At 41.2% G+C, this 24,851-nt stretch overlaps 1 protein-coding gene across 1 annotated transcript in view; it reads left to right on the top strand.

Moving 5' to 3' along the window:
* Positions 1–24,851, top strand: part of LOC110498829 (cadherin-related family member 1a) — a 129,611-nt gene that overhangs the window by 6,548 nt on the left and 98,212 nt on the right. The window contains exons 3-8 of the mRNA XM_090212039.1: positions 4,127–4,272; positions 4,480–4,530; positions 4,669–4,758; positions 6,907–6,993; positions 17,415–17,534; positions 20,515–20,658. Of these exons, the coding sequence (XP_090068165.1) occupies positions 4,127–4,272; positions 4,480–4,530; positions 4,669–4,758; positions 6,907–6,993; positions 17,415–17,534; positions 20,515–20,658 (638 nt within the window). The remainder of the gene's footprint in view (positions 1–4,126; positions 4,273–4,479; positions 4,531–4,668; positions 4,759–6,906; positions 6,994–17,414; positions 17,535–20,514; positions 20,659–24,851) is intronic.

Genomic DNA, 24,851 nt, shown 5'->3' with positions numbered 1-24,851 from the left:
CTTTTGGGTGACAGCGGCAGAACCTTTAAGGCTAGAAGCATAATTCAACCAGAGGAACGTTCCTAAGGACCTCCCAATCTCTGCAAGCCTAACCTTGACCGTGTGGAATTAACCCTTAACAGTGAAAGCAGGGTGTTTTAATCTAGCAGTTTACAATGACATCTCTTCACGTAGGAATACATTGCCTGCTACCCTGACTTCAACCTGAAGCCTATGGGGGTTATGAATGCCATATCAAACTGTCTTTGATGAAAATTCATCAGGCCACTATGAGGACTACCTGTGTGGATTCTAAGCTTCCTGGAGCAACCGGAAGTGGTTAAATTCACCATAAAAACGTTTTGATTTTACCAACCTGCAGTTAGGTAAAAACACTGCATTCAACCCTCTGTAAATCAGTCAGTTCTTAACGTAAAGACTTGAAACTTGGGATTCTGTAAAGGCCTACCCCGATGAGGATATGTCTTTACTTTCAGCTTCCTGTGCCAACCGGAAGTGCCTTAAATTGGGGTCATAGCGGCTGTTTCGAAGGGTTAAAAAGGTCACATCTTTCCAAAATGAACTTAAATCAGTAATTTCTCCCAACAGATGTCCAAGGAAAACTCACACACACTCACAGCAAGGATGACTTAACAGTGTGGGGCTTACAGACACACAGAGCCTGCAATAGATACTGGCGTTCGCACCATCAAAGAACCGTCAGACCTAGAGCTCGGAAACTTAAGCTCTAGAACAGATTTCTAAGTCAATAGTGCACAGTGAGTTATGTGTCTCCAGATGAGAAATAGCCTCAACCGTTTGCAATGACCACAATTCATTTAAACATTGCGAAAATTATGACATTTAGAAAATGTCCAGAATCACAAGACTAGGTGCATTGAGACCACTTCGGCCCATAGAGACAGACCGTACAGGTTCTGTCAGATAGCTCATTCAGGGACCACATAGCAACGCACAAAAAAAATGATTTTCAGTACTAATTACTGCTCGGCCTGCGAATGACCAATCGAGACAAAACTTGGGATTCGGGGTCGCCTCAGCTAGACCTACACATAATGTCAGAACTGGAGCTGTAGCTAGAACGTAACTACGTGTTTTAAGTTTTTACTATGGTTTAAACTGAAGGCGTGTGAATATTGGGCCTGCTCTGAAATATGTGATAGTTGGATTCTAAATGTGTTGGACAAAGTGGGTTTGGTGTAGGTATGTATCAGTTTGGTGTCAGAATGATATCTTATTGACTGATGGATGCTGACTTGATGGCTGACTTTTGTCCATTTGCAATAAGTTTAAGCGATGGAGAGGAACAACCATCATTGCTCGGCGTTCAATGGGCCAGTCAATTGGGTATTTCTGCAGTATATTAGAGCATGTCAAATTCGTGATGGTAAATATCCATTGTAAGACATTGCAAAAGGACAGTCGAGCACCTGGTTACCTGAACGGGTTAAATTATTTTTAATGCCTTTAGGGGGGTGCAAGGGGTCTATGCAAGGGGCCATGTAGGGAGCACCCCCCCCCCCCCCACCACACCTGTGCCCAACCAATAGAGGGCACCCCTGGTCAATTTGGATGTTTTCCAAAAAATATATATTTTTTAAACTCCCACTTCTCTCTCATTGCACCAATGAGTGATGGAGAGGAACCACTATCACTGCTCGACCATCCCGAGCTCAACGGGCCAGTCAATTGGGCATTTTTGCAGTATAGTAGAACATGTCAAATTTGTGATGGTAAATGCCCCTTGTAAGGCATTGCAAATAGACGGTACATTTGCAATGTTTTTAATGAGGGATTTACCATCACCAAATGGACATGCTGAAATCAACACCAACGAGCGATGGAAAGGAACCACTATCACTACCCGGGCATCCCGAGATCAACGGGCCGGTGAATTGGGCATTTCGGCAGTATATTAGAGCATGTCAAATTCGTGACGGTAAATGCCCATTGTCAGACATGGTAATCTGAATGGGTTATCAGCCGCACATTTTTTAAATGGTTTTAATGCCTTTAGGGGGATGCAATGGGTCCATGGCCGGGTAGGGAGCACTCCCCACCCATGCCCATCCAATAGGGGGCATTTTGGATGTTTTCCAAAAAATCGTAAAAAAACGTCAGAGTCCCACTTCTCTCTTATTGCACCAAATTCTTACTTCCTATGACTTCCTATGATCAAACATGACAAATAGACCATCTAGGTTGATTCAGGGCTTAACATAGTGACATATATAATTTGGTTAGTATAAATGCCATTTGGACATGGTTCACTGACTTTTGGTTTCAGAAGCCGACTTCCTATGATCATATATGGCAAGTGGACATAACATGCTGATTTGGTACTTTCAATACTTATGAATGACATTTGGACATGTCTTATGCCATTTGGATATGGTTCACTAACTTTTGGGTTCAGAGGCTGACTTCCTATGATCATATATTGCAAATGGACAAAACATAGGCCTTATGGACAAACTCAATAAAATAAGACAAAGGTATGTTCATACGGCTATTACATATGTATAATTGTCAAAATATTTGATTTTTTTTATTTAAATGGTCCAGAAAACACTTTTTTAGAGGGTGTTGAATATTTTAAAATTGTAGATTTTCTAAATTTGACCCTTGGGTCTTGACTTTGTGACCATTTGCAATATGAAAATCTATGGCAGAGCGCACTCGCCATCTTTGGGATTTTTGTTGTATGACACTTGGCATTTGCAATATGTCACTTGCCATATGGTTTGGATGAAATGCTGTCCGTTTGAGTGGTATTTATGATTGAGTATATGCTTCTATTGGCTAGTCTCCCTTGCCCTTTTAATACAATCAAAGTTCCTTGTGTTGTCAGGGAGCAACTGCCTTTTATTTAAAAGACAAATAAGAATATTGTTACTGAATGCAGCTTGTGTGTGCTTTGTGCTCCCTCACCCTGTTCAAATTATCAAAATAAATAATGCTGGTTAGTGGAACTGGACTGGTGTCTGATGGCCCTGTGTTTTCCATGGTGGAATTAGAACCCTTCTTTTATGGAGTAAATCAAAGCACAAGAGAATGTGAGATGTTATCGATAATAAATCAATAGGTTTCATGCATTTGTGTGTGTGTGTGTGTGTGTGTGTGTGTGTGTGTGTGTGTGTGTGTCTAAACGTGATTGTATTTCGTCATATCGCATACATTTGTGATATCAGACAGGATAAGGACAACAAATTCAAGATATTGGAGTGGCCATCATTGTCCTGACCTCAATCCTATAGAAAATGTGTGGGTAGAACTGAAAAAGCGTGTGCGAGCAAGGTCTACAAACCTGTCTCAGTTACACCTGCTCTGTCAGGGGGAACTTATTTTGTGAAGCTTGTGGAAAGCTACCCGAAATGTTTGACCCAAGTTCAACAATTTAAAGGCAATGCTACCAAATAGGAATTGAGTGAATGTTAACTTCTGACCCATGTGATGGAATGTGATGAAACAAATAAAAGCTGAAGTAAATAATTCTCTCTCCTATTATTCTGACATTTCACATTCTTGAAATAAAGTGGTGATCCTAACTGACCTAAGACAGTGAATTGTGAAAAACTGAGTTTAAAACTATTTGGCTAAGGTGTATGTAAACTTCCGACTTCAACTGTACATAGAACAGAAAATACTGTCAATTGTTACATTGTAGATCTGCAACATTTCACTATCCGCTGTGCTTCCAGTAGGATACTGTAAATTCTAGAAAATACAGCATGTTGCTGTAGTCAGGTGTTCCAGTAAAATGCTGTACATTTTCTGTAAATCTACAGTAATTTACTGGCTTCTGTGCTGCCAGTAATTTACTGTAAAAGTTACAGGATTTGTTTTACAGTATGTATGACAATTATTTTGAGGGGGGAAAAGCCGATGAGATGAGCCAATAACATGCTTTTACTGGGATGACATTTTTGACAATTATTGTTTTAGACTTTTCCCCCCAAAACGGTGGAGCTTCCTCCTCTTCCTCCCTACCAGTGCCTAAGACTTGACTTTATCTACAGAAACAAACCTATCCAATTACCCAAGTGTTTGTCAGTTTTTTTTCTACAACCACAGCTTAGATTGAGAATGTAGCGTCTTATGAAATTATTATACATTTGCTCCTCAGGCACAGAGATCTATACTCTCAATGGCACCGACCCGGAAGGCCAAGAGGTGAGGTATGGGTTGAGCTTTGAACCCGGTGCCAAAGAATACTTCAGAGTGGAGCCCAAGTCTGGAAACATAACTCTGGTGGAACAACTGGACAGAGAGGTATACCTTATACCTTACATCAACATATAGCATATACAGTTTGATTGTTTTCTGATTGGTTCATATGAAATATATTATATATGAGTATAATATATATATCCTAGTCTGATGAGCAGCTTTCATTCACATTCAGTGGCCTCAATGTCTTGAATTTAGTTTTCATATACTACTGTATTTTGAGAGATGTTATTTTCTCTGCCACTAAAGATTTTAGATTCTATTGAAGTTCTTGTCAGTATCACAGATGGCAGAAGTAAGGTAAGCATATTCAGTTAGGTTTAAATACGTAAACCAAATGAAATATAATACAATATATATATATATATTATAGACACTATAAATTATCTGTCAATCATAAATAACATGTCACTGAATTCCCTGTCTCTCTTGTTGCAGGTCACTGAAAAGGTCACAGTGTTTGTCATGGATGCCAATGATGAACGACCAGTGTTCAAAAACCTGCCCTCCTTTTTGGATGTTCCAGAGGTAAGACATTGTGGCCTTCATATAAAAAGTGTTTTAATTTCAGTGTTTTTAAAACTTCTTAGAGCTAGGCGTCTAGCGGGACAACTTCCTTTGAAACTGCAGGGCGCGCAATTCAAATAAATAATCATAAATATTATGGATTTTAAACATTTATGTACATTTAAGTGTCTTTTATATCGGCTGAAAGCTTAAATTCTTGTTAATCTAACTGCATAAATCTAACCCGATTTACAGTAGCCATTACAGCGAAAACATGCCATGCGATTGTTTGAGGACGGCACCCCACATCAAAATATTTTTCCACCGGCACAGGTTTCATACATTCACATATAACAATTAAACATTCACCTACTTTCTAAAAATCTTCTTCTGATTTGTCATCCAAATGGTCCCAGCTATAACATGTAGTGTCGTTTTGTTAGATAAAATTCTTCTTTATATCCCAAAAAGTCTGTTTAGTTGGCACCATCAATTTGAGTAATCCACTCGTTCAACATGCAGAGAAAGGAATCTAAACATCTACCCATTAACTTTGTTTCAACAAGTCAAAATATGTTTCTATTTCCTACTCAGATACCATAAAAAGTAATCAAACTATAATATTTATTTATTGAAAAAGTATGTTCAATAGGAAACCGATTTTAGCAGGTGCATGTCTTCATGACGCACGCAAACATGAATTTTCAGATGCATTTTCTCCTACCATATCTATTGTGTTATATTATCCTACATCATTTTAACATTTCTACAAACTTCAAAGTGTTTTCTTTCCAATGGTACTAATTATATGCATATCCTGGCTTTAGGGCCTGAGCTACAGTCAGTTTACTTTGGGTACGTCCTTCAGACAGGAAGTGGAGAAAAAAGGGGCCTAGCCCTTATTAATTAAAAGACAACAGTCGGTATACAATGCTTCCCAAAGTGGAATTTGCACAGCTATACTACACTGGACATGATTTCCAGGTTTTTGGGCTATGCTGTACAGAAAGACAAAAAAACTGCATAGATCAGCATAAGCTGGCCAACCGCATATGCTGGTGACTAGTGCTTGTTTTTCTGGTGACGAGCCTTTCGCTGTATTTTTGCTGGTGATCAGCTTTCACTATTTTTGCTGGTGACCAGCATAAAGTCATATTATGCTTGCTTGCAAAGTGATATTTAATTCCTATTGGAATCCAGGCAAAGTGGGGATATCCAACAATTAATGGGTCCAACTAACAGATTGGATTAGTTTAAAAAAAATGGATGTTGTTTATCTTTGTGTAGCATAAGATCGGACCCTTTTTTTCAATTTTCACCTAAAATGAAATACCCAAATCTAACTGCCTGTAGCTCAGGACCTAAAGCAAGGATATGCATATTCTTGATACCATTTGAAAGGAAACACTTTGAAGTTTGTGGAAATGTGAATTTAATGTAGGACAAAATAACACATTAGATCTTGTAAAATATAATACAAACAAAAAACATGCGTTTTCAAAAAAATATATAGTTCCATCATCTTTGAAATGCAAGAGAAAGGCAATACATGAAGATAGGATTAAGATTGGATCCTAGGTGTAATCTACATTTTGTCAGTGTGCAAAGTTTCAGACTGATCAGGCTGGTCAACCAGCATAACCAGCTAGACCATGCTGTTCAGGCCTGCTGGACCATGCTGGTCAGAAAAGCTTGAAATGTATGTTGGTCTATGTTTTTTTTTCAAGCAGTGCTTGAAAAAGATCTCATTATAAAACACATATGTTTTCCTGTTGGCTAATATAATTTCATTTAGAAAAATGAATGCAATAACATTGCAAAAAAAAAATATCACATCCATTGATGCTATACTTTCCTTATATTAGCTAACAGGCAAACGTCCATGGGCTTTAGAAAGTATAGCTGTCTTAGCTGATGACAAGATGTCACTTCTTCCCTATTGCGTCAAGTCCAACTAGAAGTAATTATATCGACCATTCATGGTCATTTGAATGGGTATCAGTTCACATGAAAACTGCAAAAATCCTAGAGAAAGTCTAACCAGCGGAAAAGGTTCTCCCCCAAATGAGGTTAAACCAAAACAGCGATCACTCTACTCTAGCCTATTCAATTTGTGCTACATGTCATGCCCTACATTATCTTCTCTGTGGTTTTCTCTGCTTTTCCTAGAACTCTGAATGTGGGAGCAGTATCTACAAAGTGCTGGCTGTGGATCGGGATACAGGCTCTGGAGGCTCGATCACCTTCTATCTACAGGTACTGTAACATCTGGCTGGGATAAACCCCTTTAACCAGTGCCCACCCAGGAGGTCATTGCAGGTCTGCCCTCAGGTCTAGATTCAATCAGATCAGGTGTTAACCGGCCTTAGCCGAATCCCACATAGTTGATGTTTTGTTGGTTTCAGGGGTGTAACTTTGTTGGAGCTATCAAATTGGTGATCAGCTGCTCTTAATCATTGTCAGGAAGCCACACCCATCCTACTTGCGTTAGAAGTTAAGAACGAGAATGTGTAGGCTATATATAAACAATTACCCTCAAATAAAATAATTATGATTTCTATCTGCCTGATCAAGGTGTAGATTATATATCACATTCCAATGTTTGAACTTGTAAAAAAGGCTGCATGCGATTTATCTTAATGCAACTCCATGATGCCAATGGCAATGCCCATAATGACAAAGTGAAAACATGTTTTTAGAAATTTTGCAAAGGTATTGGAAATGAAATACAGAAAAATCTAATTTACATAAGTATTCACACCCTTGAATTTGTAGAATAACCTTTGGCAGGGATTACTGGTGTGAGTCTTTCTAGGTAAATCTCTAAGAGCTTTCTACACCTAGATCGGGAAACATTCGGCCATTATTCTTTAAAAAATTATTCAAGCTCTATCAAATTGGTTGTTGATCATTGCTAGACAACCAATGTCAGGTCTTGCCATAGATTTTCAAGTAAATTTAAATCAAACTGTAATAAGGCCACTCAGGAACATTCACTGTCTTCTTGGTAAGCAACTCCAATGCATATTTGGCCTTGTGTTTTAGATTATTGTCCTGCTGAAAGGTGAATTCCTCTCCCAGTGTCTGGTGGGATGCAGCCTAAAGTAGGGTTTCCCCTAGGAGTGCCTGTGTTTAGCTCCATTCTGTTTATTTTTCATCCTGGAAAAACTCCCCAGTCCTTAACAATTACAAGCTTACCTATAACATGATGCAGCTGCTACTATGCTTGACAGTATGGAGAGTGGTACGTAGTAGTGTGTTGTATTGAATTTGCCCCAAACACGCAGTGCCTTCAGAAAGTATTCACACCCCTACTTTTTGTTGTTGTTGGTTTACAGCCTGAATTTAAAATGGATTACATTTAGATTGTATGTCACTGGCCTACACACAATACCCCTTAATGTCAAAGTGGAAATATGTTTTTGAAAATGTTTAAAAATTAACAAAAATGTAAAGCTGAAATGTCTTGGTCAGTAAGTATTTGCTTGCACTTTGTTATGGCCTAAATAAGTACCAACACTTGCTTAACACTATTTAGCATGTGCATCAGATGCATATCAACCCGCAAGGTGCAGCAAAAATAAGTACCAACGCTTGATAAATAATGCGTAAACTATTATAAAGGATTATTTGCATGAATAAATATTTGTGGATATATATCCATTTAAAAAAATAACAACAATACTTGTTTGTTTAGATAGAGTCAAGGATTTTGTATAATTCTACAGTCAGAGAATTTTTTTTCCCCCTTACAATAAAAACATTAGTGTAATCCATTTGATCACCTTAATATGTAGATTTGATTAGTTATAGTAATTATTAAAGTCCAGTCTTTTGTAAAAGTAGAATCGAAAAAGATAATAATAATATAACCAGCACAGGTAAAATTATCAAATTAAATGTTATTTGTCACATACACATGGTTAGCAGATGCTAATGTGAGTGAAGCTAAATGCTTGTGCTTCTAGTTCTGACCATGCAGTAATAACTAACAAGTAATCTAACAATTTCACAACAACTACCTAATACACACACATCTAAAGGAATGAATATGTACATAAAAATATATGGATGAGCAAAGGCCGAACGGCATAGGCAAGATGCAGTAGAAGGTAAAGAGTATAGTATATACATATGAGATGAGTAATGTAGGGTATGTAAACACTATATAAAGTGGCATTGTTAAAGTGGCTAGTGATACATGTATTACATCCAAATGTTCATTACTAACAGTCTGATGGCCTTGAGATAGAAGCTGTTTTTCAGTCTCTCGGTCCCTGCTTTGATGCACCTGTACTGACCTGGCCTTCTGGATGATAGCAGGGTGAACAGGCAGTGGTTCGGGTGTTTGTTGTCCTTGATGATCTTTTTGGCCTGCCTGTGACATCGGGTGGTGTAGGTGTCCTGGAGGGCGTCCTGGAGGGCAGGTAGTTGGCCCCCGGTGATGCGTTGTGCAGTGCTTACTACCCTCTGGAGGGCCTTACGGTTGTGGATGGAGCAGTTGCCGTACCAGGCGGTGATACAACCCAACAGGATGCTCTCAATTGCGCATCTGTAGAAGTTTGTGAGTGTTTTTGGTGACAAGCCAAATTTCTTCAGCCTCCTGAGGTTGAAGAGGCGCTGCTGTGCCTTCTTCACTACGCTGCCTGTGTGGGTGGACCATTTTAGTTTGTCCGTGATGTGTACGCCAAAGAACTTAAAACTTTCCACCTTCTCCACTACTGTCCCGTTGATGTGGATAGGGAGGTGCACCCTCTGCTGTTTCATGAATTCCACCATCATCTCCGTTGTTTTGTTGACATTGAGTGTGAGGTTATTTTTCTGACACCACACTCTGAGGGCCCTCACCTCCTCCCGGTAGGTTGTCTCGTTGTTGTTGGTAATCAAGCCTACCACTGTTGTGTCGTCTGCAAACTTGATGATTGAGTTGGAGGCGTGCATGGCAACGCAGTCATTGGTGAACAGGGAGTACAACACTGGCACCCTTGTGGGGCCCCAGTGTTGAGGATCAGCGGGGTGGAGATATTTTTTCTTACCCTCACCACCTGGGTGCAGCCTGTCAGGAAGTCCAGGAACCAGTTGCACAGGGCAGAGTCGAGACCCAGGGTCTCGAGCTTAATGACGAGTTTGGAGGGTACTATGGTGTTAAATGCTGAGCTGTAGTCGATGGACAGCATTCTTCCATTGGTATTCCTCTTGTCCAGATGGGTTAGGGCAGTGTGCAGTGTAATTGTGATTGCTTCATCTGTGGAACTATTGGGGTGGTAAGCAAATTGGAGTGGGTCTGGGGTATCAGGTAGGGTGGAGGTGATTTGGTCCTTGACTAGTCTCTCAAAGCATTTCATGATGACAGAAGTGAGTGCTATGGGGCGATAGTCATTTAGCTCAGTTACCTTAGCTTTCTTGGGAACAGGAACAAAGGAAAAATGGTGGCCCTCTTGAAGCATGTGGGAACAGCAGACTGGGATAAGGATTAATTGAATATGTCCATAAACACACCAGCCAGCTGGTCTGAGGACGCATCTAGAGATGCTGTCTGGGCCGGCAGCCTTGCGAGGGTTAACACTTTTAAATGTTTTACTCACATTGGCTGCTGTGAAGGAGAGCCAGCAGGTTGTGGGAGCGGGCCGTGTCGGTGGCTCTGTATTGTCCTCAAAGCGAACAAATAAGTTGTTTAGTTTGTCTGGGTGCAAGAATCGTAGTCTGCGATGGGGCTGGTATTTTGTAGTCGGTGATTGACTGTAGACCCTGCCACATATCTCTCTTGTCTGAGCCATTGAATTGCGACTCTACTTTGTCTCTATACTGATGCATATCTTGTGTGATTGCCTTGCTGAGGGAAAAGCTCCACTGTTTGTATTCGGTCATGTTTCCGGTCGCCTTGCCCTGATTAAAAGCAGTGGTTCGAGCTTTCAGTGTTGTGCGAATGCTGCCATCAATACACGGTTTCTGGTTGGGGAAGGTTTTAATTGTCGCTGTGGGTACAACATCACTGACACACATGCTAATAAATTTGTTCACCGAATAAGCGTATTCATCAATGTTATTGTCCGACTCTATGCAGAAACATATCCCAGTCCACGCGATCGAAGCAATCTTGAAGCGTGGGATCTGATTAGTCGGACCAGCATTGAACAGACCTGAGCACGGGCGTTTCCTGTTTTAGTTTCTGTCTATAGGCTGGGAGCAACAAATTGGAGTCGTGGTCAGATTTCCCGAAAGGAAGTTAGTGGAGGGCCTTATACGCGTTGCGGAAGTTAGAGTAACAATGAAACAGGGTTTTACCAGCCAAGGGTCGCGCATTCGATATGCTGATATAATTTAGGGAGCCTTGTTTTCAGATTAGCCTAGTTAAAATCCCCAGCTACAATAAATGCTGCCTCATGATATGTGGTTTCCAGTTTACATAGAGTCCAATGAAGTTGTTTCAAGGCCGTCGATGTGTCAGCTTGCGGGGGAATACACGTCTGTGATTATACTCAAAGAGAATTCTCTTGGTAGAAAATGCGGTCGACATTTGATTGTGAGGAATTCTAGGTCAGGTGAACTAAAGGACTTGAGTTCCCGTATGTTGTTATGATCACACCTCGTTAATCATAAGGCATACACCCCCGCCCTTCTTCTTATCAGAGAGTTGTTTGTTTCTGTCGGTGCGATGCGTGAAGAAACCAGGTGGCTGTACCTAGTCTGATAACGTATCCCGAGTGAGCCATGTTTCCGTGAAACAAGGAACATTACAATCTCTGATGTCTCTCTGGAACGCAACCCTTGCTCGGATTTCGTCTACCTTGTTGTCAAGAGACTGGACATTGGCGAGTAATATACTTGGGAGCGGTGCGCGATGTGCCCGTCTATGGTTGCCTGACCTAAAGACCGCTCCATCTGCCCCTTCTGCGGCGCCGTTGTTTTGGGTCGCCGGCTGGGATCCGATCCATTGTCCTGGGTGGTGGACCAAACAGAGGGTCCGCTTTGGGAAAGTTGTATTCCTGGTCGTAATGTTGGTACGTTGACATTTCTCTTATATCCAATAGTTCCACCCAGCTTTATGTAATAAAACTTAAGATTTCCTGGGGTAACAATGTAAAAAATAATACATCAAAAAAACAGTATCCTAAAAGAAAGCATGAACAATTGTAAAGGATGAATTGCATAAATAAATATCATATTTAAATTGTACATTTATTATGTTACTAGTTTTTGTTTAGTAGCCTAAGCAATGCTGCCGTGCGAGTGGTCATGTGCTGAATGGATGGACAGCAGGGATATTCCTGGAAAAAATTACATTTAAATAGAGCCGCACCTCTTGAATTATATTGTAATAGAAACTGCACAATATGATTTTTCTGAGAGTATATAGAAATCAAAATGCTTAACCTGCAAGTGACTCTGAAGGAGGATTTGATAAAGTGATGATCCTTTCCCTGCATCTGTAAATTACAAGATGCGTCCATCTCTTCATGTACAATTTGACAATTGATAGGCCTACTATTGTCACTCACCAGATTATTGTCAATTTAATCTTATTTATGGGCTGATTCTTATTATGTGTGAAATTAGTTTCGGTATAGTTCATGTGTAGTTTCGCTGGGCCGGCTGTGCAGGCTGACTGGCATCGTTTTTATTTCCTGCTCATCAAGTTGAATAGAGTCAAGGATATGTTTTATGCCTAATGCAACACATAGCATTTTTTCGTTACCCTTAATAAATGTGATTAGTAATAGAGTTAGAGTAAATAAAATGGTCCCATAACAGTTTATTTTTACAAAGTAAAATGTAAAAGAGAATGGTATCAACACCTAAGGTGTTTTTTATTTACAAAAGCAAATGTCACTAGCCATTGGCCTATGGTGGTTCTTGTGTTAACAAGTCACTTAACAAGTCACATAATAAATGGCATGAACTCACTCTGTGAGCAATGAAAGTGTTTAACATAATTTTTGAATGACTACCTCATTTCTACCCCACACATACAATTATCTTTAATGGCCCTCAGTCGAGCAATGAATTTCAATGACAGTCATTGTATATTGCTTTGAGCATGCTGAAGTAAATAATTACACTTTGGATGGTGCATCAGTACAACAAGTTATGACAAAGATACAGGCGTCCTTCCTAGCTCAGTTGATGGAGAGGAATGGAACCGCTCAGGGATTTCACCATGAGGCCAATGATGACTTTACAACAGTTGCAGAGTTTAATGGCTGTAATAGGAGAAATCTGAGGATGGATCAACAACATTGTAGTTACTCCACAATACTAACCTAATTGACAGTGAAAAGAAGGAAGCCTGAACAAAATAAAAATATTCCAAAACATACATCCTGTTTACAACAAGGCACTAAAGTAATACTGCAAATAACGTGGCAAAGCAATTCACTTTTTATCCTGAATACCAAGTGTTATGTTTGGGGCATATCCAATACAACACATTACTGAGTACCTCTCCATATTTTCAAGCCTAGTGGAGTAGTGGCTGCATCATGTATGTGTAGCGTGGTTCATTCTGCGTTGTGTACTTTTGATTAGGACGCTGCCACAACTGGAGGACTGCTAGTTGAATTATTTTTTATTTGCCCTGCACACGAAGAGACAACACACATTATGTTAACCCTTGGCGCAGTCCTAGCTCTCAGGCACCTTGCTAGCCGAAGGTCAGGCAAAAGAGAACCAAAAGGAAATAACAGGTGCTGCGTGCACACATTCAATGTACAACAAACAGCACACCATACAATACAAACAAAATGATACAGAACATAATTCGGACAAAATAAAATTGTTAACCCTTGGCGCAGTCCTAGATCTCAGGCACCTGCGCAAGCACATGGCCATTCACTCAAACACTGTCCCAAGTACTCACAAGTTACAATAGATACCCTAGTTAGCGAGCTTTGTGAACCTTGTTGGCATAAATCTTTATATTATCCACATTGCAACCAATTTATGGTAGCATAACAGTACATTCTGTAACATTATGACGGTTTTATATTAAATAATTTTGGAGCCAAGGACAACATACCTTGCTAGCCGAAGGTCAGGCAAAGAGAACAATAAGGGGGTATGGAAATACAGATAACCCGCGTTGGGCCAAACCAAAATATACAAAACTTTTACAATCACATGTATGTACGATATTGATGTGAAAAAGTGTTTGTACACCAAAGAAAAACATTAGCTATGCAGCTGTAATTAAATTTAAAAAAACACTGAATTATTATTATTATCAAATGATTAACATCCCCTCTTGACCTGGCCTATTTGAATTGGTCCTTGTGTGCAACTTGGTGCATGATCTAGGGGAACAACATCACACTGCTACATATGGGTATGCTTGTAATAATTAAGGACTGTGGAGTTTTTCAGGATTAAATAGAAATGGAATGAAGCTAAGCACAGGCAAAATCCTAGAGGAAATCCTAGAGGAAAACCTTTTTCAGTTGGCTTTCCACCAGACACTGGAAGATGAAATCACGTTTCAGCAGGACAACCTAAATCACAAGGCCAAATCTACACTGATGTTGCTTACCAAGAAGACAGTAAATGTTCCTGGTTGGATGAGTTACCTTTTTTGACTTAAATCCACTTAAAAATGTTGCACAATCCAGGTGGTAAATCTTTTAGAGATTTACCCAGAAATACTCACAGCTGTAATCGCTGCCAAAGGTGCTTCTACAATGTATTGACGCAGGGGTGTGAATACTTAGCAAATTAGATGTTTCTGTATATCATTTTCAATACATTTGCAAACAATTCTAAAAACCTGTTTTCACTTTGTCATTATGGGGTATTGAATACAGGCTGTAACACAACAAAATGTGCAACAAGTCAAAAGGTATGAAAACTTTCTGAAGGCACTGTATCACTTTGTATTCAGGACTAAAAGATAATTGATAGTAATTTAGTGCCTTGTTGCAAATGCATGTTTTGGAATATTTGTATTCTGTACAGGCTTCTTTATTTTCACTGTCATTTCGGTTACTATTGTGGAGTAACTACAATGTTGTTGATCCATCCTCTGTGTTCTCGTATCACAGCCATTAAACTCTATCACTTTTTTAAAGTCACCATTGGCCTCATAGTGAAATCCCTGAGCAGATTCCTTCCTCTCCATCAACTGAGTTAGGAAAGACGCCTGTATATTTGTTGTGACTGGGTGTATTGATACACCATCTAAAGTGTAATTAATAACTTCACCATGCTCAAAGAGATATTCAATGTCTGCTTTTTTTAGTTTAACCCATCTACCAACAGGTGCCCTTCTTTGCGAGGCAATGAGGGTCTTTGTGGTTGAATCTGTGTTTGAAAATCACTGCTCAACTGATGGACCTTACAGATAATTGTATATGTGGGGTACAGAGAAGAGCTAGTTCTAAAAAAAATATCTTCAATACTATTATTGCACACAGAGGGAATCCATGCAACTTATTATGTGACTTGTTAAGCACATTTTTACTTATTGAGGTTTGCCATAAAAAAGGGATTGAATACTTTTTGACTCAAGAAATTTCAGATTTTCATTTTTAACTACTTTTTTTCCAATTTCACATTATGGGTATTGTGTGTGGGCCAGTACCAAACCTCTCAATTTAATACATTTTAAATTCAGGCTCTAACACAACAAAGCGTGGATAAAGTCAAGTGAATACTTTCTGAAGGCATTGTAGGTTTGGGAAAATGGACTAGGCAACAGGATAGATAATAAGTAGTATCAACAGCATATGTGATGAGTTAAAATAGTTTATGCAAATACGCAAATGGGGGGCATTTGGTTAACTATTTAGCAGTCTCATGTCTTTGGGATAGAAGCTGTTCAGGGTCCTGGTTGGTTCCAGATTTCATGCATCGGTACCGCTTGACGTGCGGTAGCAGAGAGAACAGTCTGACTTGGGTGGCTGGAGTCTTTGACAATTTTAGGGCCTTCCTCTGACACCGCCTGGTATAGATGTCCTGGATGGCAGGGAGCCTCGTCCTCAGTGACGTACTGGGCCGTACACACTACCCTCTGTAGCGCCTTGTGGTCGGATGCCAAGCAGTTGCTACACCAAGCGGTGATGCAGCCAGTCAAGATGCTCTCAATGGTGCAGCTGTAGAACTTTTTGAGGATCTGAGGGCCCTTCCCTCTTGAGAGGGAAGAGGCGTTGTCGTGCATTCTTCACAACTGTATTGGTATTTGCGGACCATGTTAATTCCTTAGTGATGTGGACACCGAGGAACAGCAAGCTTTCAACCCGCTCCACATCAGCCCTGTCAATGTGTAAGGGGGCATGCTTTGTCTTGCTGACGTTTAGGAAAGGTTGTTGTCTCATTGTCGTCACTGATCAGGCCTACCCCAGTCGTGTCGTCAACCAACTTGATGACGGTGTTGGAGTCGTGCGCGGCCACGCAGTCGTGGGTAAAGACAGGGAGTACAGGAGGGGACTAAACACACACCCCTGAGGGAACCCCATGTTGAGGGTCAGCGTGGCGGATTTGTTGCGGCCTACCTTTACCGCCTGGGGGTGGCCAGTCAGGAAGTCCAGGATCCAAATGTAGAGGGAGGTCCTGAGCTTAGTGATGAGCTTGGAAGGTACTATGTTGTTGATCGCTGAGCTGCAGTCAATGAACAGCATTTTCACATAGGTGTTCTTCTTGTCCAGGTGGGAGAGGGCAGTGTGGAGTGCAAAATAGATTGAATCATCTGTGGATCTGTTTGGGTGATATACACATTGAAGTGGGTTCAGGGTTTCTGTGATGCCTGGTGCTCTCATGCATGGTTCAGTGTTGCTTGCCTCGAAGCAAGCATAGAAGTCATTTAGATTGTCTGGTAGGTTCGCGTCACTGGGCAGCTGGCTGCTGGATTTCCCTTTATAATTTGTGATATTTTTCAAGCCCTGCCACATCCGATGAGTGTCAGAGATGGCGTAGTAGAATTCGATCTTAGCCCTGCATTGAAGCTTTGCCTGTTTGATGGTTCGTCAGAGGGCATAGCGGGATTTCTTATAAGCGTCCGGATTATTGTCCCATTTCTTGAATGGCAGCTCTAGCCTTTAGCTCAGTGCGGATGTTGCTTGTAATCCAATGCTTCTGGAACATATTCTAGTCTGTGCTAGCAAAACAGTTGTGTGTGTGTGTGTGTGTGTGTGTGTGTGTGTGTGTGTGTGTGTGTGTGTGTGTGTGTGTGTGTGTTTACACACACTTGTACTTGTCTGTATGCGCACAAGAGTATGTAGTTATTGGGCTCATCAGCCGGGGATTAAATCACATTAATTCATTTAAATCAATGTGTATTGGTGGCTTAGAGGGCTGCTTTGGCCAGAGATGGTGGGGAATGTTGGTGTGCACTTTGTGTGGGGACGTGCTATTAGGAGCAGAGCATAGCTGGACATTGATGCAAAGCACATCTGGACACATCAGCTTTTTACCTGCCTGCCCCTATTCAGGGCATATGGCCTCTTTATATCCAAACATAGATATGCATATTTTGTATTCACTCTATGTCCAAATTCCCGTGGTCCTTTGAGGGGTAGTTATGTATTTATCTGATTACTGGCATGATATGTCTGCTCACGTTTACCTTAGTTAGCAGTGATGGTGGGGTTTCAGGATGGAGAGGCTTAAGGATCGAAAGGCTCTTTGCTGTTTGACCTCATCTGTGTGTATTTAAGCTTTTAATATGATGCCTTTTCTTTCTGCCATGACAGACTAACGGTCAATCCAGTAAGTTTGCCATAGACCGACACAGTGGTGTGCTGAGGATCAAGCCCGGGGAGATGCTGGACTATGAGAGGTCGACAACACACTTCATCACAGTGGTGGCCAAGGTAATGGTCATTGCCTACCACTGATAACACTGTTAACCCTACAGTATATCATGCATTGGCAAACAACATGCTCACTCTTTATCACCATATAATAAGGAATGGGGTACTGAATCCTCATGATATACAGGATATACACAAACGGTCTAGGTTATTGGTTAGAACTTAATACAATGGCAACAGGTCCGTAGCGGACCAACACATTATGACACGTGTTACACAAGATGGAGTTTTACAGAAAGCGAGAGAAAGAGCAAGCGAGAAATTCAACAATTGGATATATTTGTAAACTATGCTTAGTTTTAGCCCTTACCCCGAACTGCCACTCTTACGAGTAAAAAGTGTAACGCATGTATTTACATATTGAAGGTCTCCATTGGGTATCTTTTCGTGGGCCGAGTTCCGCTTAGTGGGATAGGTTTGGCTGACGCCCTGGCCGACGCCCTGGTTTGGCAGATGCCTTGTTCTTTCGTCTTTAGGTGTAAGTCTCTGATTGTCCACACAATGTCACAATGTTCTTTCTCTTAGTTGTCTGTTTCCTTGCACTCGTTCTGTGAGTGGGCTTCTGTGGAGGCTAATCAGCCGTGTCGACACTCCCAGCATGGGTAGGAGGGCCGTGTAGACAACTGGTGGCTTGAGAAGAATAACTGGGTGGTCCTGCTTGAATTTACCTTCATAGATACAGTAATCAACCGTAGCGTTGATTGTTAAGAGATTCCTTTGACCTCTTCAACTTCATGGTGCGTTTTGGAGCCACGACTACTCGTCGACATCGTCTGTAGTGCGTGGTCAACTTAGTCTGATATGTAAATTCTTAACTCACATGTTTTATACACCAGAGAAAGGGGTGTTTCCATCTTTATGACATGCTCTCTGGGTTCCCTGCGGCATAACTAGTTACGAGGCAAGGTATTACAATATACTATGTTCTTGTTAGACAACTAAAATCACAGCCTCATCATCACAAAAAAATTATCTTTGATATGGATATTTTCTACACAACGTCATGTACATATTATGAAAACTATAGTTACAATGTTTCCGTTATAACATCTTCATTTAACTTTTAATGACATCACAAAATCAACATTCATTTTCATATTCCATCTATCATTGGTACCCCCATTTTGGCTGATGAAATGTAATGTCCCAAAGTCCATTTTTATTGCATGTTACAGTTCTGAGGTAGCCTCTCCCTAAGGCACACACAGACATTCCAATCCCCAACATTAAAGGAAAAATGATTAGTCTGCTGCCTTAGAATTTACGAAGGGCATGAGATGTCATAAACCACTCCCCCATCAATCCCTCTATACCTCTCCCCCTCTGCGGGAGGGAGAGAGATCTCTGTAGAACTGTGATCGACTGTAACCTGATCCTCACAGGCCAGTCATGACACTGGGGCCTCATTTCTAACAATTGCGCAAATTTCACACTACTACATTTCTGCATTCGCCATTTCTGAAAAGTTGGCGCATGTACAAACATATCGAGATTCATAAACTTGCCGCAAGCCATACATACAGTGGGGAGAACAAGTATTTGATACACTGCCGATTTTGCAGGTTTTCCTACTTACAAAGCATGTAGAGGTCTGTAATTATTTATCATAGGTACACTTCAACTGTGAGAGACGGAATCTAAAACAAAAATACAGAAAATCACATTGTATGATTTTATTGTATGACATAAGTATTTGGTACATCAGAAAAGCAGAACTTAATATTTGGTACAGACACCTTTGTTTGCAATTACAGAGATCATACTTTTCCTGTAGTTCTTGACCAGGTTTGCACACACTGCAGCAGGGATATTGGCCCACTCCTCCATAAAGACCTTCTCCAGATCCTTCAGGTTTCGGGGCTGTCGCTGGGCAATACGGACTTTCAGCTCCCTCTAAAGATTTTCTATTGGGTTCAGGTCTGGAGACTGGCTAGGCCACTCCAGGTCCTTGAGATGCTTCTTACGGAGCCACTCCTTAGTTGCCCTGGCTGTGTGTTTCGGGTCATTTTCATGCTGGAAGACCCAGCCATGACCCATCTTCAATGCTCTTACTGAGGGAAGGAGGTTGTTGGCCAAGATCTCGCGATACATGGCCCCATCCATCCTCCCCTCAATACGGTGCAGTCGTCCTGTCCCCTTTACTTATGTCATGCAATAAAATGCACATTAATTACTATAAAATCATACAATGTGATTTTCTGGATATTTGTTTTAGATTCCGTCTCTCAGAGTTGAAGTCTACCTATGACAAAACATTACAGACCTCTACATGCTTTGTAAGTAGGGAAACCTGCAAAATCGGCAGTGTATCAAATACTTGTTCTCCCCACTGTACGCATGTTTCCCGTTATCAATATCCTGTTTGACAAGAACGCCCTTCATTTACTGTATCATTTGGAACTATTGCCATCAGGCCATGGCATGCAAAAGACAAATTGTTGTTCAATATTTAGTTAATCAATAGATAAACAGATTTATTTGTCCTGTCCTGGTATACGCTCAGAGATTAAATAGGCAATGATGTAGCGCTCCTATCGCATAGAATTACTGTACCCTACACATACTGTGAAATATTTTATGTAAGCCACGGTCTATTTACTGTATTGGCAGAATCTTTAGCAGTAATTTATAATGTATCTGGAAAGAGAAAACAATAGCAAACTGTCATGGACCTTTCAGCAGAACGTTTGAATTCAACAATGTTTTCCATCGACTTTTACCCCAACGTAAATATGATGGACTGGCTGCGAATTCCGAAACATTGTAGGGCACTTCCAGCAGCAGTATGATCCACCTTGTTATCTCTACTGTTGATTGTGCTGCTATCCTGTGTCAAATCCTTCTTGAAGGATGTATTTTATCTAAATGAAGACAAACTTGAATAAATAAAGGTTAAAGGGCCACACAGCCATGTCTGATCTTTTAAATTAAATTGCATAAAATAAGGATGTATAATATGGGATATTTGATTCTGTAACAGGATGGTGGTGGGAATTACAATGGAAAAGAACAGGTGATGTCATCCTCTGCCACCTTGACAATCAATGTGATTGACACCCAGGACACGCCCCCTAGCTTTGTCGGGACACCATATTTCGGATACGTTTATGAAGTGTCCGTACCAGTAAGTACAAACATGCATAACTCTCAAGATATCACACTAACATGACACACACCGTACAATTGTATAACACTTCAACAAAAATGTAACCATGTCATTAGATTTAGGCTAATTTAGGCTAATTTCGGGAATTTTACTGTATCCCGCTGACAGGAATAAACATCTCTCCGGTAAGAAGAAGGGCGGTGGTGTATGATTAACGACTCATGGTGTAATTGTAACAACATACAGGAACTCAAGTCCTTTTGTTCACCTGACCTAGAATTCCTCACAATCAAGTGCCGACCGTATTATCTCCTAAGAGAACTCTCCTCGGTTATCATCACAACCGTGTATATCCCCCGGCAAGCGGATAACAAGACGGCCATCAAGAAACTTCACTGGACTTTATGCAAACTGGAAACCATATTTCCTGAGGCTGCATTTATTGTAGCTGGGTTTTTTTAACTTCATATGGCTGCAGGGGCAGTATTGAGTAGCTTTGATGAAAAGGTGCCCATTGTAAACAGCCAGGTCCTCAGTCTCAGTTGCTAATATATGCATATTATTATTAGTATTGGTTAGAAAACACTCTAAAGTTTCCAAAACTGTCAAAATATTGTCTGTGAGTATAACAGAACTGCATGTTCCATAGCCTCCCTTTGCTGGATTTAAAGGGATATGAACCACATGTCTTCAGACATGGTTTCAGGCTTTTATTTTGAAAAATGAGCCAGAACGATAACATCGTGTCAAGTGGTCACGAGTTTTGCTTGCGCAACAGAATTTGGACAGCCATTGTTTTCCCTTTTCCTACTGTGAAAGACATTTGCGATTTATATATTATCGATTATATATTTTAAAAACAACCTGAGGATTGATTATAAAAAACATTTGACATGTTTCTGTGGACATAATGGAAACTATTTTGAATTTTTGTCTGCGTTGTCATGACCGCTCTTTCCTGTGGATTTCTGAACATAACGTGACAAACAAACGGAGGTATTTTGGATATAAAATTATCTTTATGGAACAAACGGAACATTTGTTGTGTAAATGGGAGTCTCGTGAGTGAAAACATCCGAAGATCATCAAAGGTAAACGATTAACTTGATTGCTTTTCTGATTTTCGTGACCGAGCTACCTGATGCTAAGTGGAATTAATGTTTTATCGTGCGATCGATAAATTTACACAAACGCTTCGATTGCTTTCGCTGTAAAGCATAATTTCAAATCTGACATGACAGGTGGATTAACAAAATGCTACATACAATGTTTTCCTATATTGCACTTGTGATTTCATGAATATAAATATTTATAGTCATATTTATTGTATGTAGCGCTATGCTATTCAGCGGTTGTTGATGACACTTATCCCGATAGGGGGGTTGCAGCCATAACAGGTTAACAAAGCTCATTTGAGAACAAGGCTACCTAAATTCTATCAGCATATTGATTGCTGTACACGAGCGAGTAACACGCTCGACCATTGCTACTCTAACGTTTGCGATGCAAACAAGGCCCTCCCCTGCCCTCCTTTTGACAAATCTGACTGTTACTCCACCTTGTTGATCCCCTCCTATAGGCAAAAACTAAAACAGGAAGTTATGTGCTTAGGTCTATCCAACGCTGGTCTGACCAATCAGATTCCACGATTCAAGATTGCTTCAATCACGTGGACTGGGATTGGTTCCAGGTTGCCTTTAGATAATAACATTGACGTACATTTATGTTGACCTAACCAGAAACTGTGGATTGATGGCAGCATTCACGCAAAACTGAAAACACGTCCCACCGCATTTTAATCATGGCGACTGGAAATATGGCCGAATAAGAACCGTGCAGTTATTCCATCAGTAAGGCAATGAGACAAGGTGGAGTCGCAATGCAACGGCTCAAACATGAGACATTTGTGGCAAGGTCAACAGACAGTCACAGACAGTCACAGATTACGAAAGGTAAACCAGCCCCGTCACGGAAATCGACATCTTGCTTCTGACAAATTAAGCAACTTCTTTACCTGTTTTGAGGATAATACAATGCCACCGACGTGGCCCGCTACCAAAGACTGTTGGCTCTCCTTCTCTGTGGATGACGAGAGTAAAACATTTCAACGTGTTAACCCTTGCAAGGCTGAAGGCCAAGATGGCATCCCTAACCGCGTCCTCAGAGCATGTGCAGACCACCTGGCTGTGTGTTTACAGACATATTCAATCAATCCCCATCCCAGTCTGCTGTCCCCACATGCTCCAAGATGGCCACCATTGTTCCTGTTCGCAAGAAAGCTAAGGTAACTGAACTAAATGACTTCTGTCATCATGAAGTGCTTTGAAAGCCAAGGATCACATCACCTACACCCTACTTGTCACCATAGACCCACTTCAATTTGTCTACCACCCCAATAGGGCCACAGACGATGCAATTGCCATCGCACTGCACATTGCCCTATTCCATCTGGACAAGAGGAATACCTATGTAACAATGCAGTTAATTGACTACAGCTCAGCATTCGACAGCATAGTACCCTTCAAAATCATCATTAAGCTTGAGACACTGGGTCCTGACCCCACCCTGTGCAATGGGTCCTGGACTTCCTGAAGGGCCGCCCCCAGGTGGTGAGCGTAGGAAACAACATCTCCACTCCGCTGATCCTCAACACTGGGGCCCCGCAAGGATTTGTTCTCAGCCACCTCCTATGCTCCCTGTTCACTCATGACTGCGTGACAAAGCACACCTCCAAGTCAATCATCAAGTTCCCAGATGACACAACAGTGGTAGGCTTGATTACCAACAACGACAAAACATCCTACAGGGAAGAGGTGAGGGCCCTCGGAGTGTGGTGTCAGGAAAATGACCTCTCACTGAATGTCAGCAAAACAAAAGAGATGATCATGGACTTCAGGAAACAGCAAAGGGAGAACCCCCCTATCCACATTGACAGGACATTAGTGGAGAAGGTGGAAAGCTTTAAGTTCTTCGCCTCTTCAACCTCAGGAGGCTGAAGAAATTTGGCTTGTCACCAAAAATACACAAACTTTACAGATGCACAATTGAGAGCATCCTGTCAGGCTGTATCACCACCTGGTATGGCAACTGCACTGCCCACAACCACAAGGCTCTACGGGGGTTGGTGCGATCTGCATAAAGTATCACCGGAGGCAAACTACCTGCCATCCAGGACACCTACAACATCCGATGTCACAGGAAGGCAAAAAAGATCATCAAGGACATTAACCACCCGAGCCACTGCCTGTTCACCCCGCTTCCATCCAGATGGCGAGGTTAGTACAGGTGCATCAAAGCTGGGACAGAGAGATTGACAAACAGCTTCTAACTATCTATCTTTTTTTTAACCTTTATTTAACTGGGCAAGTCAGTTAAGAACAAATTCTTATTTTCAATGACGGCCTTGGAACAGTGGGTTAACTGCCTGTTCAGGGGCAGAACGACAGATTTGTACCTTGTCAGCTCGGGAGTTTGAACTTGCAACCTTCCGGTTACTAGTCCAACGCTCTAACCACTAGGCTACCCTGCCGCCCCAAGGCCATCAGACTGTTAAACAGCCACCACTAACACAGAGAGGCGGCTGTCTATATTTAGACTTGATATCATTGGCCACTTTAATAAATGAACACTTGTAACTTTAATAATGCTACTTTAAGAATGTTTACATATCTCACATTGCTCATCTCCATCTTCAGTCTGGCTTCAGGCTCATGCGATGGTGCCTGGAGAGCAGGCCAGCAGCGGTGAATAATTTTTTTTGGCGCTTGCAGAGCCACTGAGATTGCTAAAAACTCTTCTGCCCACTCTTGTCAGGCGGGGCAGGGATGAGGCGTTGTCTTTCCAAAAGATGATAACGTCCTCGTCTGTTTCTTCTCATGGCCGACCTTTTGCAACTAGAGAGGACTGCTAGAGAGGACTGCTGCTGTTGAATGAAGTAGAAACCGAACATGCAAGGTCTTTTGGGCACTTAATTCTGCTCAGGGCAGGGTTAGGTGCTGCAGGTGCTACTGGTATGGCAGATGCACCTACCGGAGGTGCGTTGATAGCCCCGGTTTCCTTCACAATGATGTTGAGTATCTCTCCAACTGGTTATGCACGAATTCATCCCTTATCACGCACTCAGTTTTAAACCTGGGGTTTCAGGACGGTGGCTATGACAAGATGTTTATCGTTATAGTATTGCCTGTACCGAGTGGAGATGCAATCTGATA

The sequence above is a fragment of the Oncorhynchus mykiss genome, chromosome 20 (genome assembly GCF_057628025.1).
Source record: "Oncorhynchus mykiss isolate SJ-2025 chromosome 20, ASM5762802v1, whole genome shotgun sequence".
NCBI lineage: Eukaryota > Metazoa > Chordata > Actinopteri > Salmoniformes > Salmonidae > Oncorhynchus > Oncorhynchus mykiss.
The sequence above is the reverse complement of the archived record's forward strand: the minus strand, read 5'-3'. Positions and strand labels throughout refer to the sequence as shown.